Here is a 21,133-nt window from a genome sequence, read left to right on the forward strand (position 1 = left end):
CCAGAGAGTAAGAAAAATCAGAAGCAAAATTGCCCCACATTTCTTTATAAGGTTGATATGACATGTAACACAAGGATGGAAATATGATAATAAATCCCTGTTTATTCTTAGAGCAGGGGTGGGCAAACTACAGCCCGTGGGCCAGATCTGGTCCACCAGGGCTTTGGATCTAGCCCATGGGATTGCCACCCTTGTGGTGCTGCGGGCCCCGCACAGCTCCCCGAAGCAGCCAGCACCATGTCCCTGCAGCCCCGGGGGGGGGAGGAAGGGGGGAGAGAGAGGGACATGTGTTGCTCTCACCTGCAGGCACCACCCCCTGCAGCTCCCATTGGCCGAGAATGGGGACCGTGGGCAATGGGAGCTGCGGGGTGCAGTGCCTGCAGGCAAGGACAGCGCACGGAGCTCTCTGCCCTCCCTCCCCCAGGGCTGCAAGGACGTGGTGCTGGCTGCTTCCAGGAGTGGTGCGGGGCCAGGGCAGGCAGGCAGTCTGCCTGAGCCCTGCTGCCACCCCAGGGCCGCTCCAGGTAAGCAGCACCGGGCTGCAGCCCACACCCCATACCCCTCCTGCGCCCCAACACCCTGCCCTGAGCCTGGTGCCACACCCCTCCGGCGCCCCAACACCCTGCCCTGAGCCCCCTTGTACACTCCGCACCCCTCCTCTGCCCCAACCCCTTGCCCTGAGCCCCTTCCTGCACACCACACCCCCTCCCACACCCTGCACTCCCTCCCGCACCCCAACCCCTTCCCCCAGCCCTACATTCATGGCCCTGCATGCAATTTTCCCACCCAGATGTGGCCCTTGGGACAAAAAATTTGCCCACCCCGTCTTAGAGAGTCTTTTGCATGTTAATATTGCAATAAGCCCAAAGGCGAATTTGCAATTGACAAAGGAAAAAAAAACACAAAGGAAAGCAAAGCAAAACATCGTAATTTTTTTTTTTTACTTCCATACCTCAAAATCATATTTTTTATAACCATCTTTGCCCAATCTAGAACACACAGACAGGCTTCCTAAATTTCTGTCAAGCAGGATTAGGTCATCCCAGTTGCCTCCTCAAAAGCCCTCTCCTAGTTAAGCTCCAATCAAAACGTATTGAGCTATCTAAAACATTATTTCTGAAAAACTAGTTTCATAAAAGCCACATTTTCCAACCAGGTAGTTGGGATAGATTTCTGTTGAGCTATTCCCAGCCCAGCACACAGCATTACCATTTGGAATAAATGGTGTATGCTGAACAACTCCCCAAATCTTCACTGGGGGGACAAGCTGGAGAAGGTCTCAGACATACTGGATCCCAAGCATTCAGGATTCGTCTTTGGAATGTCACATTCAAGAAGGCACTAAAATCTACTCTACAGAGCCTGATAAACGTGCAACAAGACAGAAGGATGATCATTATGGAGACAATTTTGTCACAGTAAAAGTAAGCAAAATACATGGAACAGTCATGGGGAAAAAAAATGAGGGTATAGTCATGGTGGGGCTGATGCTGAAGTCCGAGTCCCGCCTACCCCGAGGCTCAAGCTGAAGAAGTCATGGAAATCTGTTAAAGTCTCTGTAACCAAATCATATCCTTAATTATCCTTAGCTCAGTAAATCACTATGCCTCCAGCTGAGTGAGTTCCAAAAGACCTAAGTGTCCATAGCAACTCATTTGCAATGTAAACTTCCTTCATTTTATTTATGAATCAAAAAACTACATTAGAAGAATATTACGGTTGCAATGTCAAGCACTCAAAAATTAGAAAATGCCAGAATTAGGTTTGTCTGTGCAACCTTCATTTGGTCTCCTTATGTATTCGCATTACATTAGTCTATGATTATACTGTCACAAACTATTTCTTTCCATAAGACATAGGTTTTTTGATGTAATTTTCCGAGTTTAAAAAACAAGTAAACTGAAAAAACGAATTCCATCATGTGACATCATATTCCCATGAATTGTAGTTGAATAACTGATAGCAGTAGTAGGCTGTCTTTGTCTACATGGACCAGCAGTAGAGAGGAATGAGATACATACTTTGCAATGGGTTTCACAGTTACTTGCTAGCAGCAGATGAATGTTTTGACTAAGGAATCTTGCTTTCCATTCCAGGTTCTGAAAGGCATAGGCTCTAGAGGCTCTAGACCTTTCAGTCCTCGTTCCCCTCAGACCTGACCCCCTTCTTCTCCATCCCCTCTCACCTACCCTATGTGCCAGTCCTGTCTCCTCCCCACGCCTGCCCCTAGCTCTTTGGTCTAGTCCATCTCATCGCTTAACTGGTCCCAGTCTACCAACCTAACTACCCACCCACCCCCCAGCTCTTCATCCCAGTCTTCCTCTATGGGCTTCCTGACTTCACTTTCCCTCCACCCCAATTTCTCGTTCTAATCTCTCTCCCCAGGCTCCTCATCTCAGTTCTCGACTCTGGCTCCATGTCACAGTCTCTTTCCCTAGCCAGTCTCCCTCTCATCCTGTCTCCCAATGTCCCCAAAACCCCTTGCCTAGCCAGTTCAAGTTTCATTGCTTATCTTCATATACTCTCTCCACCCCCATTCCTTCAAGGGTCAGCTCTTACCAACCCAAATGCAGAGGGGACATTCCTCCTCCACACTGTCTGGGAACCAGCAATGAAGCACTGAGAGCTCAGGAGAGACAACTCAGATCCACAGTACCACAGCAGCCCACAATAACTGGAAGCAGCAACTGCAAGAAAAGTCCTGCTCAGACCCCTGAAATCCTGGGCTGCAGCATGCTCAGTGCTGATGAATTTTTTACAGAATGTACCTGCCACGCACTAACAAGCCTCTGCTGAGCATATACAAATTGAATTTTTTGAGATAACTTGGCCAAATTTGGGCAATTTTTTGCGGGAACACCCATAGACATATTCCTGAAACCAACTCAACCGTCCTGCCAAATTTCAAGTAATTACTTCAAAGCATGGAGGTGCTAGAGTTTCTAAACTGAATGGTTATGAGAAATATTTTAAGATGGGCAAAGTATTTTTCCCTAATTGCATTTCTTGGAAATGGCTGAACCATTTTTGTTGAAACTTGGCATGGAAAATTTCAGCCTGAATAGTTAAAGTTTGGCAAAATAATATGAAATTGAAAACAGATTCTTATAACTGGAAGTGTCAGACAACTTTAACTATATGGTGGCATTACCAGCTCTGTCCTATTGACTGTCCTAAATTCCTGGGTGCCAGTAATATAAAATGCTGACCAAGTCTGGCAAGTGCCAAAAATTGACTGTGCCCAAGGCTGGATTCAGGTAAAAGGAGAAAAGGTAAATGTTCTGGTCCTCATGGAACATGGAAAGAATCATGCATCATAGCCGCTATCACTTTTCACGGCACCTCAGAGATGAAGGATCGAGGAGGACGAGTATACTTTAAGTGTTCTATCCAGAGAATGGAAAAATCCCTGTTTTCCAGACCCTTACTTCCTTTATCTGACTGCAACATTTCTTGAGCTTGCTTCCCCATTGCAAACAGATCCATGTTGAAAGAACTCCACGTCTTGAAAACACAATGAAGAATTCTGGGGTTCAACAACCACTTTTGTAGGAGAAAATTCTGGTGACTGGGCCAGTCCACTTTGCTTCTGTTCTCCTGTTAGATGGGTAACACTGGTGGATGAAAAGTCTTTTTTTTTTTTTGGTAACCTAGTAAGTAATTTTCATGCCAGAGATGCACTTTTGACGCTCCTTATTTTTCCTGCTCAAGATACAGAGACTTCTTTATTGGTTGATATAATGTACCATTCAGACATAGAAGACATCATCAAGGATTCTTGATCTCAACTGGATGCAAAACAATCCACAAATTGTACCAACTGGCCAAGGAATGCTACAGCCTAGGAGGCTGATCCCTAGGAGATTTCCTGTTTTGAGCTCCAATACGCATAACACCTCTCTGAAGAGGTATTCCAAGTCCTTTGCAGGAAAGTCTGATTGTGCTGGGAGGGTTGAGGGGTTTCCATCTGAAGCCCTTTAATACTACTTTTAATCAAGATTCACCATGTTGTTTTTTTTTGGCAAAGCAGAACTTGTCTAAACTCTTGGAAAACTGGAGAAAGATAAGGGACTCTGAGGGAAACCATGGCACCAGCACACTTGATTGACCTGTCTACTGGGTGAAACAACTCTTCTATTATGGGCTGGTGATGTGAGAAGAATATACTTCTTATTACTGCTATCTTTTTTCTAAGCTTGTCATCATATAGCTGCAATGAACAGGCAACTATGTTTGCAAAGAATGCAAATTTTCTGCACCTTGTTTGACTATGAGACTGTATTTTACTAGAAAACATGTCTGTGATGGTCAGTATCTTGCTGTCCAAAAACTTGTGAAATGTATCACTGTGTTCTTTATATTATGTTAGATGACAATTAGTCTGGGAACAGAGGCTAGTTCTATTTGCATGGTAATGAAGCACTCTTTCAAAGAGGTGTCAAAAACAATCAGAGGGGCTAATGAAATGTTATGTGAACCTCTGCTGGTTGCCTTCTCTTCGATTAAACGCCTTTGCAGGGAAGCAAAGAAACCCTTTTTATTAAATGCAAATCAGGACTCAAGTAAAGACTAAAGATGTAAAACTAACAGAAAACAATATAAGGAAAAACACCTATATTATATATCAGTTATCAACCATGGCTGAACTGCAGAAATAAACACACAATTACTGTGTAAGGACTAAAAGGACAATAAGAAAAGGAATACTTGTGGCTGTAGCTCACAAAAGCTTATGCTCAAATAAATTTGTTAGTCTCTAAGGTGCCACAAGTACTCCTTTTCTTTTTGCGAATACAGACTAACAGGGCTGCTACTCTGAAACCTGTCTAAAAGGACAATGTGGCTCCTTCACAACTGGCTATCTGAATCCTCGTAAACGCTGCATTTCCAGATCAAAGGGAATAGGATACCAAGGAGTGGAAAAGGAGACACCCAGCCATCTTGAGACATGATACACACAGATTTCTAAAGACACACTTAAACTGTCAGTCAGACAGGCTGGGAGAAATCCTAAAAGCTTTTAGGCTGAGAGAAACTATTTTTATTTACTATCTATGCAACACTTTCATACTTTGCAATCCAAGTTGTGAGCCTATCGCAGATAAGAAAGAAGAGGTACTTCTATTGTAATTTTGGTTAGATACAATAAGAAAATAAGTAATTGTGAATTAATTTTATTTTCTATCCTATGCCAAATAAATTTGTGGCCTAATGTTCAGAAGCATGTCAATGGGACTTGTGAGCGTACAGCATATTGGAATATCAGGACACTGACTTATTTAAAGGGATACTATCAACTTGAATGATTTTAAAATTGGCTAATTTTTTAATATCCATTTTCTGATAGAGCACTGTTTAAACAGATATCCTAATATTTCCTTTCTTGAAAAACTATGTTTTTCAACTCCCTTGTTGATGTTTAAAGGGTCTTTCCAGCAAAGGAAAAGATGACTACAGAAATTGCTGTCAAATGCACAAAATAAACACCCTGAATTTTTTTTATTGCTGACTTCTTTCAGCTTTAATAATTTTGGGTGATAGGATCTGTGGCAGGCAGACCACTCCCTCACAGAAATGTGACTTTCAAGTTGATGGTGCCCCTTTGAAATAACTGGATGTACACTGTTGGCTTGTGGACAACTGCTGTTGGGCACCTTGGAGAGAAGAGAATCGATTCCAAAGAAATGCAGAACCAAGAGTGAGGTAGTAGATAGGGCCTGCAATTCCCCCTCCCCCACAAAAAGTACTGCAAAGAAGCCACTATCTGTAGCAGGGGTGGCAGGTTTGTAGAAATTTTGGTGGTGCTCAGAACCCGCCCCCCCCAAACTCCGCCCCCCACCTGCCTAAGGCTCTGGGAGGGAGTTTGGGTTGGGGGAGAAGGTCTAGGGTGCAGTCTCTGGGAAGGAGTTTGGGTGCAGAAGGGGTGAGAGATTGGGCTCTGGGAGGGAGTCTGGGATGCAGGCTCTGAGGTGGAGTTTGGGTGCTGGATGCAGGCTCCAGGCTGGGGCAGGGGGTGAGGGGTGCAGGCTCTGGGAGGGAGTTGGGGGCAGGATAGGGTATGTAGGAAGGGGGCGGGGGTGCAGGCTCTGGGACGGCGTTTGGGTGCAGGCGGGCGTGAGGGGTGCAGGCTCTGGGAGGGATTTTGGGGGTGGGAAGGGATGCAGAGGAAGGGGGTGCAGGGGTGAGGCTGGGGATGTGTGGTGAGGGCTGTGTGGTGAGGGCTGGAGATGAGGGGTTCATGATGCAGGAGGGGCTCAGGTCTGGGGCAGAGAGTTAGGGTGTGGGGGGATGAGGGCTCTGGCTAGGGATGAGGGGTTTCGGGTATGGGAGAGGCTCAGGGCTAGGGCAGAGGATTGGGGTGGGGCAGGGCTGGGGATGGGATTGGGGTGCAGGCAGGCTGCCCCGGGGCTGGGGCCAGAGAGGAAGACTTCCCTCAGCCCTCTCCCCACCACCAGCAGCGAGCTCTGAGGGAGGGGCCCCCTTGCATCCCCCTGGCAACACACTCACCCCACACCACTGTCACTGCACGAGCTCCTAGGGCCCCTCTCAGGTACAGGAAGCCCCCTCGCCTCCCCTGTGGTGGGTACTGGGGCATGGGGCTGCCATCACATGTGCGCCTCCTCCCCTGCTGCTGCCCCTCGCTGTAGACTCACTGGGGGTGGGGGATGGGGCTGCCCCTTGCCCAGCGTGGGACAGGAGCAGTGACTGCGGGCGGGGGGGCCCCTGTGCTGGTGGAGTGTCCCGCCAGAAAAAGGAAGGGTCCGAGGCGAAAGGGCAGGGTCAGGGTCAGCCTGCCCTGGCACTAGGGGTTGGGTGCACTAGGATCCTGTGGTGGCAGCTGATGCCAGGAGCCAGCAGAGCAGAGGCAGCAGGGAGCTGCAGTGGAGAGGCAGGGAACTCCGGGGCCAGGGGGAGGTGCGTAGGGGCAGCAGGCGGGGCCAGGGGAGAGACCCAGGCCCAAACATTGGTGGAGCCAGGCCCCGGGCCCTGAATATTGCTGGAGCCCGGGCACCATGGGCCCATACAACTCGCCCCCCCGGGTCTGTAGCCATTTGGGGCATGAAAAGACCCGAAAAATCAGGTCTGGTCTACACAGGGACTCTCAGGAAAGGAAAGGTGAATAAACTAAAGGTGTTAATGGCATAAATTAAAGTGCCTCAAACCTCCATGTGGATGTTCTCCTTCAGAAGTAACGTGGCCTTTAGGGAATTAAGCTATTGTATATATTAAACTACTGTATTTCAGAGGATTACGGATTACTGCACATTTCAGTGTGCTGTAGCAATGCTCCCAGAGGTGATTACTGCACAGCAAGCTGGTGCTGGCTTGTTATGCAGTAACTTGCTATGTAGACATGGCCTTAGTTACACTGAGAAAAATTCATAAGAATATTTTTCTTCCTTAGTCATCATTCCAATAAGTGAATAGTATATGTAAGTTTGCCAGGAAATAGAAAATTCTCCTTTTTGATCTGACAACCCAGCCTCAGTGTCAATTATGTTGTCAAATAAAATTTATCACTAAACTACCATCATGGCTGGACCACACAGCTACTATCAATAATGTTTCAAGGTCGTGTCTTATATGGCGCTTTACTCAGACTCTGAGCAACAATGACAACTCCTCTCTCTCAGCGCTAATTCTGCTACACTGACATGGCACTCATTCCTGAGCCTGACTTTGTGATGATGGAATGTGTCCCTGCTCCAGATCTTGTTGTGGGGGGAAAGGATACACTTCACTCTACACGGAAATTCCTGCAACACCCAGTCAGCTTAGAGGATATATGGTTCCCAAATATTTAGCTTCTATTACAAGAGCATAAGAATGGCCATAATGCGTGAGAGCAGTAGTCCACCTAGCCCAGTATCCTGTATTTTGACAGTGGTCAGTGCCCGATGTTTCAGAGGGAACGAACAGAGTAGAGCAATTTCAAGTAATTCACCCCCTATTGTCCAGTCCCAGCTTCTGGCAGTTGGAGGTTTAGGGACACCCAAAGCATAGGTGTCCTAAACAGTATCTGCTTTCCCAGGGACGTGGATGAAGTGGCTCCTCCTGTCCCCGTCCAATTCTTGGTAGTAATTTTACTACACTTTTAAAGCAGTTGGGGATGGAGCTCCCCACCTGCTCCCCCTCTGGCCTTCTCTCTCTGACAGCACAGGCACTATTAACACTGCTAACAGACAGGCATTGGAGGTCCATGATGCTATAAAAAACAGCTACTTACCTGTGTTGTAACTTTTATCTTTGAGATATTGTTGCACATGTGTATTCCATTCCGGTGTGCACGTGCCCAGCACACTGGAGCTGGAGAGTTTTCTGCAGAAGTACCCATCGGGGCAGTACATTCTCCTGTCCCCTCCCAAGGCTATATACTGGTGGCGTCATCCTGACTTCCCTCAGTTCCTTTGCGCTACAACATGGAAAAACAGGTGGAGGATGGGTCATGGAATACTCTTGTACAACAATGTCTCGAAGAACAGTTATAATACAGGTAAGTAACTTTTCTTCTTTGTGTGCATTCCACTCAGGTGACTTACAAGCACTACCATTGGGAGGTGGGTCTTGGAGTCTACTTAAATAGTGACTGCAAAACAGCCTTCCCAAAATTTGCACCATATCTCAGTACAGTTTTGACGGTGTAATGATGAGTGAAGGCATGCATCGAGGATCAGGGAGCAGTCCTACACATGTGCAGTATGAGCTCTTGTTGTACAAGCCAATAGTCTGTGGAAGAAAAGCTTTCACTACCCCATAAACTGTGGTAATACGGGGCATAATTTATCTAGAAATTGTCTGTGTTTACTCCTTGACCACTCATTCTGATAATGTAAGGAACAAAATAGTTAAGGAGACAGCCTGGAAGGCTTAGTCTTGTTCAGATAAAAGGATAATGCTCTCATTACATACAATGTAGATGTTTTGTCCTCATATGAATATGGTTTTGGGAAAAACAAACAAAAACAGTAAGTATATTCAAATTAAAAGCATATATCACCTAATTAAAAACTTCAGTTGGGGCTTCAAAGCTACTTTTGTTTGAAAAACATTGTATTTGAAAAACCCTGCCATGAGAGCCTGTAGCTCATCCACTCTTCTGGCTGATGTGATAGCAGTAAGAACACAGATGAGGCAAAGAGGAAGAGGCCACTGGCCCCAAAAGAGGGGGCATTAAAGCAGTTAATACAGTGCTAAGATCCCAAAGTGGCAACGCGTTCTTAACCGGGGGGGGGGGGGGGGTGTCAAACAATCCCCTTTAAAAATCCAGAGACCATCTGGTTTGAAAAAAACTGATCTCTGAATGGGACGGTGAACTGCTGAGATCACTGCTAAGTGAACTATCAGGTAGCTTAGAGGCATGAGGATTTGAGATATAACAGGTACTATAAAATTCCCTGAATCTTAGCTTCTGATGGAGGTATGTGGAGTGGACCAGATTGGAAACAGTTTCCACTTTGCTAAATAAGTGGATCGTTTTCTACTGGTAAGCAATACCTTCTGAACTGCCACTGGGCAGTGCTTCCCTGCCTAACCACTCAATAGCCATGCCATAAAGGTACAGGATTTTTGGGTCTAACATCCATCCATGCTGCTGGGACAGTAGCTCTGAAAGCAGAGGCAGAGGCCACAGAAGTTGGATATTCACAGCCTCTCGATTCAAGAGCCAGCATTGTCTCACCCAAGTTGAAGCTAGAAGAATTATCTTGATGTAGTCTTGCAAATCAACTTAAGGGTTGCCTGTGGGTTGGAATAGGGAAATTGTGTACATGAGACTCAGTCACCACCTCAGGGGAAAAACATCAGTTAATGAGCCTGGACCTTGACTTGCTCGCGAACAGAACTGATGGCATTTCTTCTTGTCTTTTGTTGCAAATAGGTCAACTGAAGGAATACCCCAGACCCGAAAGACAATTTTGAGTACACTGTTCTTCAGGGACCACATCTGATTTGAAAAAAATCTCCAAATGAGATAATTGGCCAGCTGGTTCTAATAACCTTGTCAGTGCGCAGCAATGGGAGAAATGCCCTTCTTGATGCAAAAGTCCTAGTTCATAACTTCTTGACAATGCTGATTGACCGTGCCCTTCTCTTGTCTGTTTTGTTAGTAGATTGTTGTGTGGTTCGTTTGGATGCCTGTGGTATGACAAGTCCATGGTGTGAGGGAGAAAAGCACATTAGCTTTGTGAATTGCCTGGAATTCAAGGACATTGACATGAAGGATCACTTTGTGTTCTAGCCATAATGCTTGGGTTCACAAACCCTCGCGGGACAGACACATTGGTAAAAAAACTGGCCCTTTATAGTCAGAGTTTAATAAAAAAAGAGCATTAAAAAATGAGGCATACAGGTGCAAGCCCAGGGAAACACAGGCCAGTGGTTTGAACACTGAATATCTCCTTGGAATGGCAGTGGAATTGAATCTAACGCATGGAGGCCACTTCAGCCCAAAAACACAATCCTAACGCATCCTGCGGTAAGGAGAAGACAGAAAGATCCATGAAGCAGCAGATCTTCTGGCCATGTCTTCCATGCAGTCACATACAGAGCCTCTAAGAGCTGGGCTCCATGCCCACTATCCAACTGTCTCTTTGTATCACTGATTCTGCTGTTAAGGGGACCTCCACTATTGCAGAGATTGGGGTTGTATTTGCTCCATAAAGTATCACAGACATTTGCAAACAAATAAGAAAAATCATTGCGCTTGTCAAAATTTGGGTTTACCAACCTTGAAAGTATGGCTCAGATATGTGCCTGCATGTTTTAACAGTGCTTGTAATATTAAAAAATGACATTCATTTTTTTTTTTTTTTGGTTAGAGTCAATTCCTGATTATTCTAACTCAAATATTTAAAATCAATACATTGTTTTTCTCTGCATCCTATAACCAATCCTTATTACAGGTTCTGCCAAATCAGATTTCATTTTCTTATTTGTAGTTTGTAATTAGTTCTCAATGGTGTCATCTTAGTACTGAGTGTGATATGTACAGTGGGTCAGTCCTCCTGGAGACTATCAGTCCCACAGCTTTCAATTTTCACATAACCCTGTAGACAGCATTATCTGATTAGTCTCAGCTGATTAGCACCACAGCACAGTTTTAGGTCATCTCCAACGTTTAATAAAATTTATACAGAAATTGATTTTATCATTTGCTTTTCAGAAATGGTCTTCCTTGGGAGAACGGTCTTTTATGGATACCTACTCTCAGAATTGCAAGAGCTAACTACTGACTTCTAGAACCCAATGAGGCAGTTCATGCAATAATGCCTCCTGTGATCTGACATATACTAGTACCTCATTGTAAAATATTTGTTGTGACCTTGTCTATTAGTGCGACACAGTGTACCTCAAAATAATACCCTGTACCCCCATACTCACCACTTGTATATGGTTATGATCTATTTGTACAAAGCATGCCTTGTGAGGTATCATTGGAAAAGTTATGGTCTTTTGAACATCACTGTCCTGTTAAAATCTGTGTATCATGGTACATGAAGTCATGAAATTTTGTTGTATGTTTGCTACTGAAACAGGAGTCTGCGCAATGTCCACAGACTCGCTCTTCAGTGGCAACAAAAGAGTGACCAACACCCAGCCAGGTGTAAAGCAACCATCACCGGCCATTCACTAGCAGGGGAGGAGTTGTTAACAAGAAATTTATAATTCACATGAAAGATAGTTGCTCGAGCATGTAAACCATGGAGCTGCCTGACCCCATGACGCAGCAAGGACTTTTCCAGTAAAAAGAGTCAAGATAAAAAAGGGGGAACAAAGGCCCCAGACCACCTCTCCTTCCCTACCTATTCTGAAGGCAACAAGATCATCTGGAAGACAAAGGAACATTTGGACTGGGGGGAGTGGTCCTAACTGGAAAAGCTTTCCAGTTAGCACAGACTGCTGTAAGCAATTGGGCAAGAGAAACCTTGTTACTTCAAACTTAACTTAGCTTGATAAAGTTTAGGAATTAGATGTGATTTTACCTTTTATTTCCTTTTGTAACCAATTCTATACCACTTATCAATTAAAATCTGTATTTCTGTGTTAATATACTTATTTTATGTTTTCTCTAAGCCAGTGTGCTTTTGACCTAAGTTTGGGGAATCTATTCCGGTTACAAGGGCTGGTGCATATTCATACCCTTTGATGGAATGACAAACTAATGAGCTTACTCTGATCAACGAGGTCTTGAGCAGTGTAAGACGCACATTTCTGGGGTGCCGTGCAAAGCTGGGGCTGAGGGATATGCAGGTGTCGCCTTATGTGTAATTCAAGAGTGGCTGAGCATAGCACTCTAGTAGTTGTCTGGGGGTGACTTGCACACTAGAAGCAGGGGTGAGTGGGCCAAGTGGCAGCTCACACTGCAAAGCAGGGCATAGGACACACCAGACTGGAGAGTTAAGGGGGCACAATGATTCAACAGTCCAAATTGTACCCTGGGGCCTCTCACAATTAGTATATGTATGTAAGAACTTGTAGGGCTAGAATCTGAGCCCACTGGGGTTCTGGGCCACTGACGCCTCCGCATTGCCATTAGAGGTAGGTGTGCATAGGAGGACCCTGCAAAGATAGGCTCAGCAGGAAGTACCACCAACAGGGCCTAAGCAGAGGCCACTCCCAGCTCACTGACTGGCCAATACCAGTATATAAATTAGGAAGCCATGATGGTGAGCTGTCTGAGCAACAACAAGACTGCCTGCCTGCTTACTTCTGTTCCAGACCCTGTTTGCGACAGACCCTAGACTCCAGCCTCTGACCCTAATCTGTCCTTGACTTCACTACTGGACTGTTATCTGTAACCTGGCACCCAGCCCTGACTTCTTGGTATCCTGACCTGGTTCAACTCTGACATGCTAGTGCCCAACCCTGACTTCCCGGCTTTCTGACCTTGCTTGCCCTGCTATTGTCCCCAGTCACAACTCAGCAGCTGACTGGGCATGCCAGACATCCACAGCCCAGCCCTGATAGAAGAGTACTTCCTCTGGGCAGACTTCTGCAATATAGCTCCCAACTTTATTGGCATAAAATTGTAGGACTGTATACCAGGTGTCTTTTTGATTAATAGCTGTAAAAACTACTTGTACGAAGCAAGCTTCTTCTAATCCCTACTAACTTTAGAAACTAACGTAACATCTATGGCTAACGGAAAAAAATCTAGCAAAAAGCACATATTTTTGTTTATGAGATTTCTTTCAATTACAGTATTTTCCACCCAAAATAATTCACAACTAAATCCAGGGTTGATGGCCTCTACATGTTTCAAACACACACAGATTCTTCAGACTGACAGGAAAAAATCAACAAAAAACAGTTCACTGCTTACATTAGCTAGAATCATTGACTATAGTGTGTACACGTGTCAAGGCTGAATCCTCACTCTGTCACTGAGTACAGAAGGTGGGGGCTCGCAAGGATTTTAAAAATTAATACTTGCCACTCCAGGTTTGTATTAAACTCCCAAGGTTACAGCTTTTCTCTGACCTTGGCTTGGTAAACGCTGCCACCACCCAAATGCAAAAAAACCCTTGGACCCAGGAAGGAGCATTTGGAAATTCCACCTTGTGGGGTACCCTGAAGACCTTTCACCTCCCCCTTCAAAGAAGAGCTGAGAAAGAAAATAAAGGAAATTAGCTGTTGCTACCAGCTAATCAAACAACATATGCACATACCTCTTTGGGACCAAAAATCCAATCCCGGTCTTAAAAAAGGTAAAATTTATTAAAAACAAAAAGAAAGGAAATATATTTGGAACTTAGGCTTTTTGCTAGATCTTAAAACAAACCATTACAAAAATTAAGCATCAAGATAGCTCTCTTGAGGTTCAGCTTAAAGGTTACAAGCAAAATAAAAGCATCTGGGGTTAGCACAGAGGAGATCCAAAGCCAAAATAAAGAAATAAACCTAATCGCGTCTATTTAAATATGCCCTGTCCAATGATTTCTTCTAGGTATGGAAGATGAATTTTTATACCTGATTCAAGCCTTACACAGCATTCCTGCTTATAGCATTGCTGCTCCGTGTCTCCTTCTCCTGAGAACAACAAAGGGAAAGTTTCTTTCCCAATTTTAAAAAGTTCTAGCCTGCCCACTGGCTCTTTTGGTCAGGTGCCCATTTTTTATTTTTTAACCTGGGGAACTTTTTAACCCTTTACAGGTAAAGCAATTAGAGAACAGCTACGAAGAGGGATTTTACAGCTAACTGACTGGCTGGGTGTCCATCAAAGGGAGCTATGCCCGCCCCCCCCCTCCACACACACATTTCATTTATCACAACATGTATGTGTGTAAAGAAATTGAAATTACTTTCTTCCACCTCATAGATTTCAGAGTTGAGAATTATAGAATAGGAAACTTAGTCCACTCCCTGCCAATGCAAGATTGTTGTACATTTGTTGTCTCTAGGGATGGGAAAAGTTTAAAAAAAAAACCCCACAAGTATTTTGGATGAACAGAGTATCAACAGTATTTGGCTATGTACTGTATTTAACAGAAAAAAAATAGAGTGGTAGGATAACTGTAAACTTAAAGGAGAGGATACACCTACATGGAATTCCTGACCTCCTTCCACCCTAAAAGTTCCTAAATTCCTATAAAAGGTTACGATTTTATTGCCTTTACATTCTTACCAATTTTTAAGTCGTTAGTCAGACTGTGTTTTGTAAGACTCAGCAGCTCTTTGCCATCAATGTTATTCATCTTGAAAATCCCAACAAGGTCTTTTAAACCTTGTGCACAAAGCCAGACTGAGACCTCTTCCTCTGACCAGTTCTCAATAGACATCTTAGGTTCATCTTCCAGTCCACTTCCTTGGAAACAAGTAGAGAAGGAAAATTTCAAATAAGAAATAAGAAACAGAACTGCTCTTGTGCATTGAAAGTTGCTCTTGGTATACCTTTGTAACATAGCTTTTATGAGCTAGAATGTTTATTTCCTGACTTATTTTGTCTATATTAATTAGCAAATAATTTTTTTTTCCTATTGCCAACTATGCTTGCAATTAACTTATATTTTCTGTTTCTCATATTATTTGTGTACAAGTGTCACTGGCAAAGTGTGTGTTGCTCTGGGAATAATATTTGTCAGTTAAGTGCTGCCCAGAGAGTAAGAAAAAGAGATGCAAGAGAAAACACTTCTTTTGTTTAGGTCTAAAATTTCCTTAAAGAAGGAGTGGTACATTTGAAAGATTTTTTCTTCCTTCTTTCTTTTCCAACATACAGGACATTTCCCAATAGTAAATAACAATTTTAAGAAAGGTCAAATGTTGGGCCTATACTATTTAAGATTACACATTGAGCACATACTAGGGTAAAGCAGTCTGTATAGTATCTCCCAATAGGTTTACAACTATATCATACTGGACGTATAAAAAGAGTGGGTTTAAAAAATGCATGTACTTACCTGCACAATGTTGCTTTGGATCAAATTGCCAGATATTCACAGTTTTATCCATTGAACCTGTTGCAAGTAATGGAATATTTGGTGCAAAGGCACAAGTTGTAACATATCTAGAAACAAAAGCAATTCAATAATTGAAATTTAAAATCACAAATTAAATACTTTACTTGGTTAATATAGGATTATACGGATTTCACACCTGGTATGCTGAGTTAAAGTGTGCAGGATGCTCCCAGTTTTCTGCAAATAAAAAGTATTGCATTTGTTAGGTCAAACAGAAATAAAAATCACAGTTAATCATTTTTATTTATATAGCAATTTTTAACTCAAAGCACTTTACAAAGATGGGGAAGCATAATGATTTCAATTCTGAAGATGGTGTAACTGAGGCACGAAGAGGGTAAATAATGTGCCAAAAGTCACACAGAAAGTCAGCAGCAGACCCGCGAATAGAACTCAAATCTCCTGATTTGCAACCCCAGGTTCAATCCCAACAGAACACACAGCTGTCCCTCAATGTACCTGGCAGACAGAAATATAATATATTCAACTGACATTTCTAAAATTCTATATGGGCTGATTATTCATCAGAATAAAAAAACATTTCTTCCAGAATACTAGAATTAATAACATATCACAGTGAACTGATAACTGAAACTCAAATAGAATTCAGGATGTAATCTTTAAATAAAAAAACAGGGTCTGTAACATCACAAGGATTATGCAACTGTAGTTTGCATATGTGGCCACTAGATGCTGCCATTCACAAAAACAAATCAATGATCCCAATCCTTTAAATAACGTTTAAGAGTCTCTCTTTAGCGTAGCATGATTCCTTTCACAGACATTGTCAGAAATTAAAAAAAACAAAAACAAGTTATTTTAATTGACCTGTCAACTTTCCTGTTTTTCCTCTCATACTGTCCCTCATGAGGGATATGTCCCTTATGTTGGACTGAAATTTATCTCCATCCGATGCAGACCTATTGTTCTTTCACTGTTATTACTATAAAGTACATCAGATTTTTTCCCTATAATGTTTAAACAAGAATCAAGGTTAAAAAAAATATTCTGTCAAATAATTTCTTCCCTGTCACATTCATTATTAAACTTCATGCATTACTATTTTTCTGTATCTCTCATTTTCTTATTGTCTCATATTTGGATGCAGAAGTTTGACAGTCTGTTTTTCCACATGCTTCTTAACTATGTTTCCATACACTCAGAAGATTCTGAGAACATGAAAGCAGCAAAATATTCTCATGGTTGTGCCATTGGTATTCACCTGTTATTCAGAGCTCACAATTTATCTGAGAATCATCTCCCAATTAACATTATAGGACTAAACAGAACTGTGGAACAAATAATTTATTTCTTTAAGTAGTCAGCAATCATGCCCTTTTTTTTAAAAAAATAAAGTGATAACTTAAAGAAAGCAATGAATCTTTCTAAACCTCACTATAAATCAATATTGACACCGATGAAGAAAAAGAAAATACAATCCATCCCAGCCTGGTTATCACAATTTACCCAGTGAGGCCATGGTCAGCTGGGACATCTCCTTGCAGAGGTCTCATGAGGCAAATGCCAAGAGCTCTTCTCCTCTCTAAACCAAGTATGGCTCGATTTTGTACAGGCTGTATGACTGGTTGGACACACCCTCAGACTCTGATTTGCTGGGAGGCTGGACATGCCTCCCTCATCACCTTTCGGCTGCTGTCACAATAAGCATAGAGTCCAAAAAGTATTTCAGCAGCAGTCAGCGCCCAGGGAAGGCCTGGCATGATCCAGCCCCACAGGCACAGTAATTTGTCCACCATCACATAGGAAGTCTGTTTAAGAACCAGAAATAGAATTCACATCTCCCAGTTCTGTGACTTTAATGAGTGAATACGCTTCCTCTCCTATGTCTTGTAGTTCTCGGGAAGTTCAGGTCCAGATCATGCTCTCAGTTACATCACTGTAAATCAAGAGTAACCTCACTGATTTGTGAATTTACACTGGTGAGGAGACAGGAAAAATACTGGGGCCAAATTATGCCTTCGGTGTCATCTTGCTCATATTCTGATTAGGAATCATTCTTTCAGGTCTGGGTGAGCACTTTAAACCAACTGACATTTGAATACGTAAGGGACCATTACACTTCTATGTGAGACAAGAATTCCTAAACACATTCAATCTTAGGTGTTGACTATACACAAAAGTTGTACCACTGTAACTGTATAGGCAAAGTGTGTTTATCCTTCATGCTCAGGAAGACATTAGTAATTTTAATATTGTGAAAGACAAAAGTTAAATACTATGTACAGATGAATTAGGAAGGCTTTACCAGTTTTCAGTGGTATTATTCCTACTGTGAAGCAATAAGTCTAAGCAATAAGATGTAAAAAGTGTATGATATTAAAGAATGCTATTATTTCTTAACCACTCCCCTTGAATTGCCCATGTTTGTACATATAATATACTAAAGAATTCCTAAAACAACTATTACTGATACAGGAAACTCCAATTTTTTCCCCTGTATCAATAACTGCAATCTTGCATGCTTTTGAGGATATGACACAAGACTTACAAATTTCATCCACCTGAATGTGCAGATACATACGTATACAGTTGTGTGATTCGGTTGTACAGTACCAAGATAAGAAAAGAATAAAGTGTAGAAAAAAGTGGCGCACGCGAGAGTCTCTGTACTTTGATATGGACGAACACTTTCCTCACTCCTACTCCAAAAAAATACACACTAAAGATTTCAGGTCATATTTGCTATTCTTCTGTCTTGAGAAGACAACATTTTAGGTGAAGGGATATAAACTAAAGAAAAAAAAGTTCAGTAAACCAATCTTGAATTACACAATACTTACAGTGTCATGTATTATGATGGATTTGTCCACAGATCTTTAAAAAAAAAGAACACATTAAATTAAATGATGACATGGAAAGAGATGAGAAACTGTATAATTAAAAACTATGGGACAAATTTTTGTCCCATAAGGAAAGTCTACACAGACAAGATTTGCTGGCAGCAACTATGCAGATGTTAGATGTAGCAATCCTCTTCACTGAAATCTAGAAGTAGGCCCTTAATATCTATACAGTAGCTTGAGGTACAGCCTAGCGGGAAGAGTAGTGGCTGAAGCCCACAGCTCCTCTCAGTCCAATAGGTTTTTGAGGCAGTATATCTGTGTAGTACATAAATCCACTGGCCATGTTATCACCACACCAATAGCTCATTCACATTTGTTCACTCCATGCTCCTGTATAGGGAGTAGCTGCAAAGGTTGGCTCAACCATGTGTGGACACTGAAATCTGACTGAGTGGGCTCTCCTACCCTGGAGTACTTGCACAATTTTTATAGGGGGGGTGCTGAGAGCAATTGAACCAAACTGTGAACCCTGTATACGATGGAAACCGCTTCAGCACCCTTAGTTCCAGCACCTATGCTCCTACCCTCCAAGTATTTCTGTTTCAATTTGGACCTTGAATATCTGCAAAGCAGACTAGAGGAAGTGGCTCAATACAGAATATAAAATACTTCATAGTTAAAATATCACTATTTTTAGTAAAATTATCCAAATACAAAGAGTTATAGGTTTATTTTCAGCACATACAGTTCTTCCTGAGTACATCTATACAGATTGGATGCCAACCTCAAAAGATCAAAAATCATGAATCAGACCCTCAAAAATAATGCAACTGGCCCAAAACCTGGCCCCAAAAAATCTTATCAAATCTTGTGTTTTAGTTTGTCCTCTGACTTTCTCCTCTATTCCACTGTCAATGTATGTGAGATAATTTCAGGTTGAAAAGTCAGTCTTTAAGGCATACAAAAATGACTGCCTCTCCCTGGCTACTCAGACAGTATGTCTAAACAGTATAGAAGAACCTGCGCTGGCCTGTGCCAGCTGACTTGGGCTCACGGGCTGGGATGTGGGGCTGTTTCATTGCTGTGTAGATTTCCGGGCTCGGGCTGGAGTCTGAGCTCTGGGACTCTCCCGCTCTGCAGAGTCCGAAAGCCCAGTACTCAGCCCACGAGCCCAAGCAGCCTGGCACAGGCCAACCACATGTTTTCTTTGTGGTGTAGACATATCCAGAGAGGCATGTCCTCACCCCTAAGATAGGAGAACTGCCATCCATTTCCAATTACTGTCTTGACCCAGCAGCACCACTTCTCTGTCTCCCTTTGCCCTAGGCTTTCTCCCCTGTCTGGTTCCCAGCACCATTACTCTGCCTCCCCAGTCTCCTCCCATATTTGTGATCCAAAAATAAAATATCAAAAAAGAGAATTAAAAGAACCTTTGGCTCCCCAAAACAAAAACAAAAAACACCACAAAGAAAAATGACAAAGAAAGTTATTGCCCTCTGGGATTTGTTGTTATGACTTTAATTACTGGTTAATCTACAACATTTTTTTTTTTTTTTTTAAAGAAATCATTTCCTTAATTTAGAATTTTTTGGTAATAGAATGGACATTAAAAGGGCATATGACTGAAATATTGCTGGAATTATTTCAAGTTGCTACTTTGACAGCTTACAAGAGGTTAAGTAATTATCTCTTACAATGTGGAATAAAAACATGCATAATGTCATTAAAATATATAAAAACATGAATGATTATAAATATTCTACCTTACTTACCATTTTCTTCTTTTAAAAAAAACCAATGTTCGAATACAGAAAATAAGGAAGTTGATCCCACCACGATATTGGTTACTTAATTTAATATTACCAAAACATTAAAATTTTCCTTTCTTGTAAAACTATCCATAACTGTTTTCTCTCCCACCCTCACGTTTTTATACAATACTGATTCTACTAGAAGGAACAATTATATTGCCAGGAGGCTTCAACACCAGTCTAGGATTTTTTGCTAATTCCTGATGAAAGCATTAGCCAGAGATGTAAATAGGGTTTAAAATTCTATTGGTTAAAGGGTTAACCATTAAGCAGTTCATATAGGTGGGGAATTATGGGCGCAAGGGGTGCTGCAGCACCCCCACGTTTTACACGGGGTCTGGCTGCCAGCCCCGCGCCCCCGGCAGCTGGCGAGGCTCCAGCAGCAGAGTTTGGTCATTTAACCAAAACCCGTAAGACTGATGCTAATTGGTTAACCAGTTTAAGTTTTATATTCCTAGTATTAGTGAAAGATTTCACTGTCTGAAACATGGTACCAAGGGAGTTCTATGTATCCTGAGAGAACTGTTACGTTACTTTAATAGACAGCACTTTTCACTTATCACAACAGCATTAAAACCCTAAGCCTATGTGTATCCCACCTTGCAAATCATACAGGATAACAGAAAAAGTCATTGCCACAAAGTAACTCCCCAGGGGTGAATTATTTTACACATTGTTGACATGGAGTAGTAGATTCCATTTGTCTCCTGTGCTATTATAGAAAAAACATGGAGGGCATTTGAATTTTGCCTCCGATATATTTAAAAAAAACCCTAAAATCAATAATAAGATGTTCACATAAATAAGCGAACACTGCTTAAACCAGAAGAATCCACCCTCTACAAACATATTAAGGTGAACTGTAAAAGAGAAATATATTTATAAAATATTCTTTTAAACAGTAGGTAGATCTTAAGTACTGTTGATTCAATATTCACATGGCGGGGAAATATCAGAAAATATGCCTGAAATATTTATAAGCACATCTTTTTGCAATTAAAAAAATTGTATTTTGCACAGAACATGAGCATTTGTACATGCAAACTGTGAATTTGTACATATA

General features: G+C 42.3%; 1 protein-coding gene across 6 annotated transcripts in view; it reads right to left on the bottom strand.

Moving 5' to 3' along the window:
• WDSUB1 (WD repeat, sterile alpha motif and U-box domain containing 1) overlaps nt 1-21,133 on the bottom strand; it is a 70,624-nt gene that overhangs the window by 18,296 nt on the left and 31,195 nt on the right. For 4 of the 6 annotated variants that reach the window (XR_012154266.1, XM_078847937.1, XM_073305555.2 and 1 more), the window contains 4 exons: nt 18,257-18,290; nt 15,592-15,632; nt 15,396-15,502; nt 14,624-14,803 (listed from right to left, as the gene is read on the bottom strand). Coding sequence is in view for 5 of the 6 variants with exons in the window: in XM_078847937.1 (XP_078704063.1) it covers nt 14,624-14,803; nt 15,396-15,502; nt 15,592-15,632; nt 18,257-18,290 (362 nt within the window). In the remaining variant the exon portion in view is untranslated. Of the gene's footprint in view, nt 1-8,320; nt 8,414-9,713; nt 10,135-14,623; nt 14,804-15,395; nt 15,503-15,591; nt 15,633-18,256; nt 18,291-21,133 lie in introns of those variants that run through there. The other 2 variants (XM_073305558.1, XM_073305557.1) reach the window with 2 other exon arrangements.

Source organism: Lepidochelys kempii, chromosome 11 (genome assembly GCF_965140285.1).
Source record: "Lepidochelys kempii isolate rLepKem1 chromosome 11, rLepKem1.hap1, whole genome shotgun sequence".
NCBI classification, from domain to species: Eukaryota; Metazoa; Chordata; order Testudines; family Cheloniidae; genus Lepidochelys; species Lepidochelys kempii.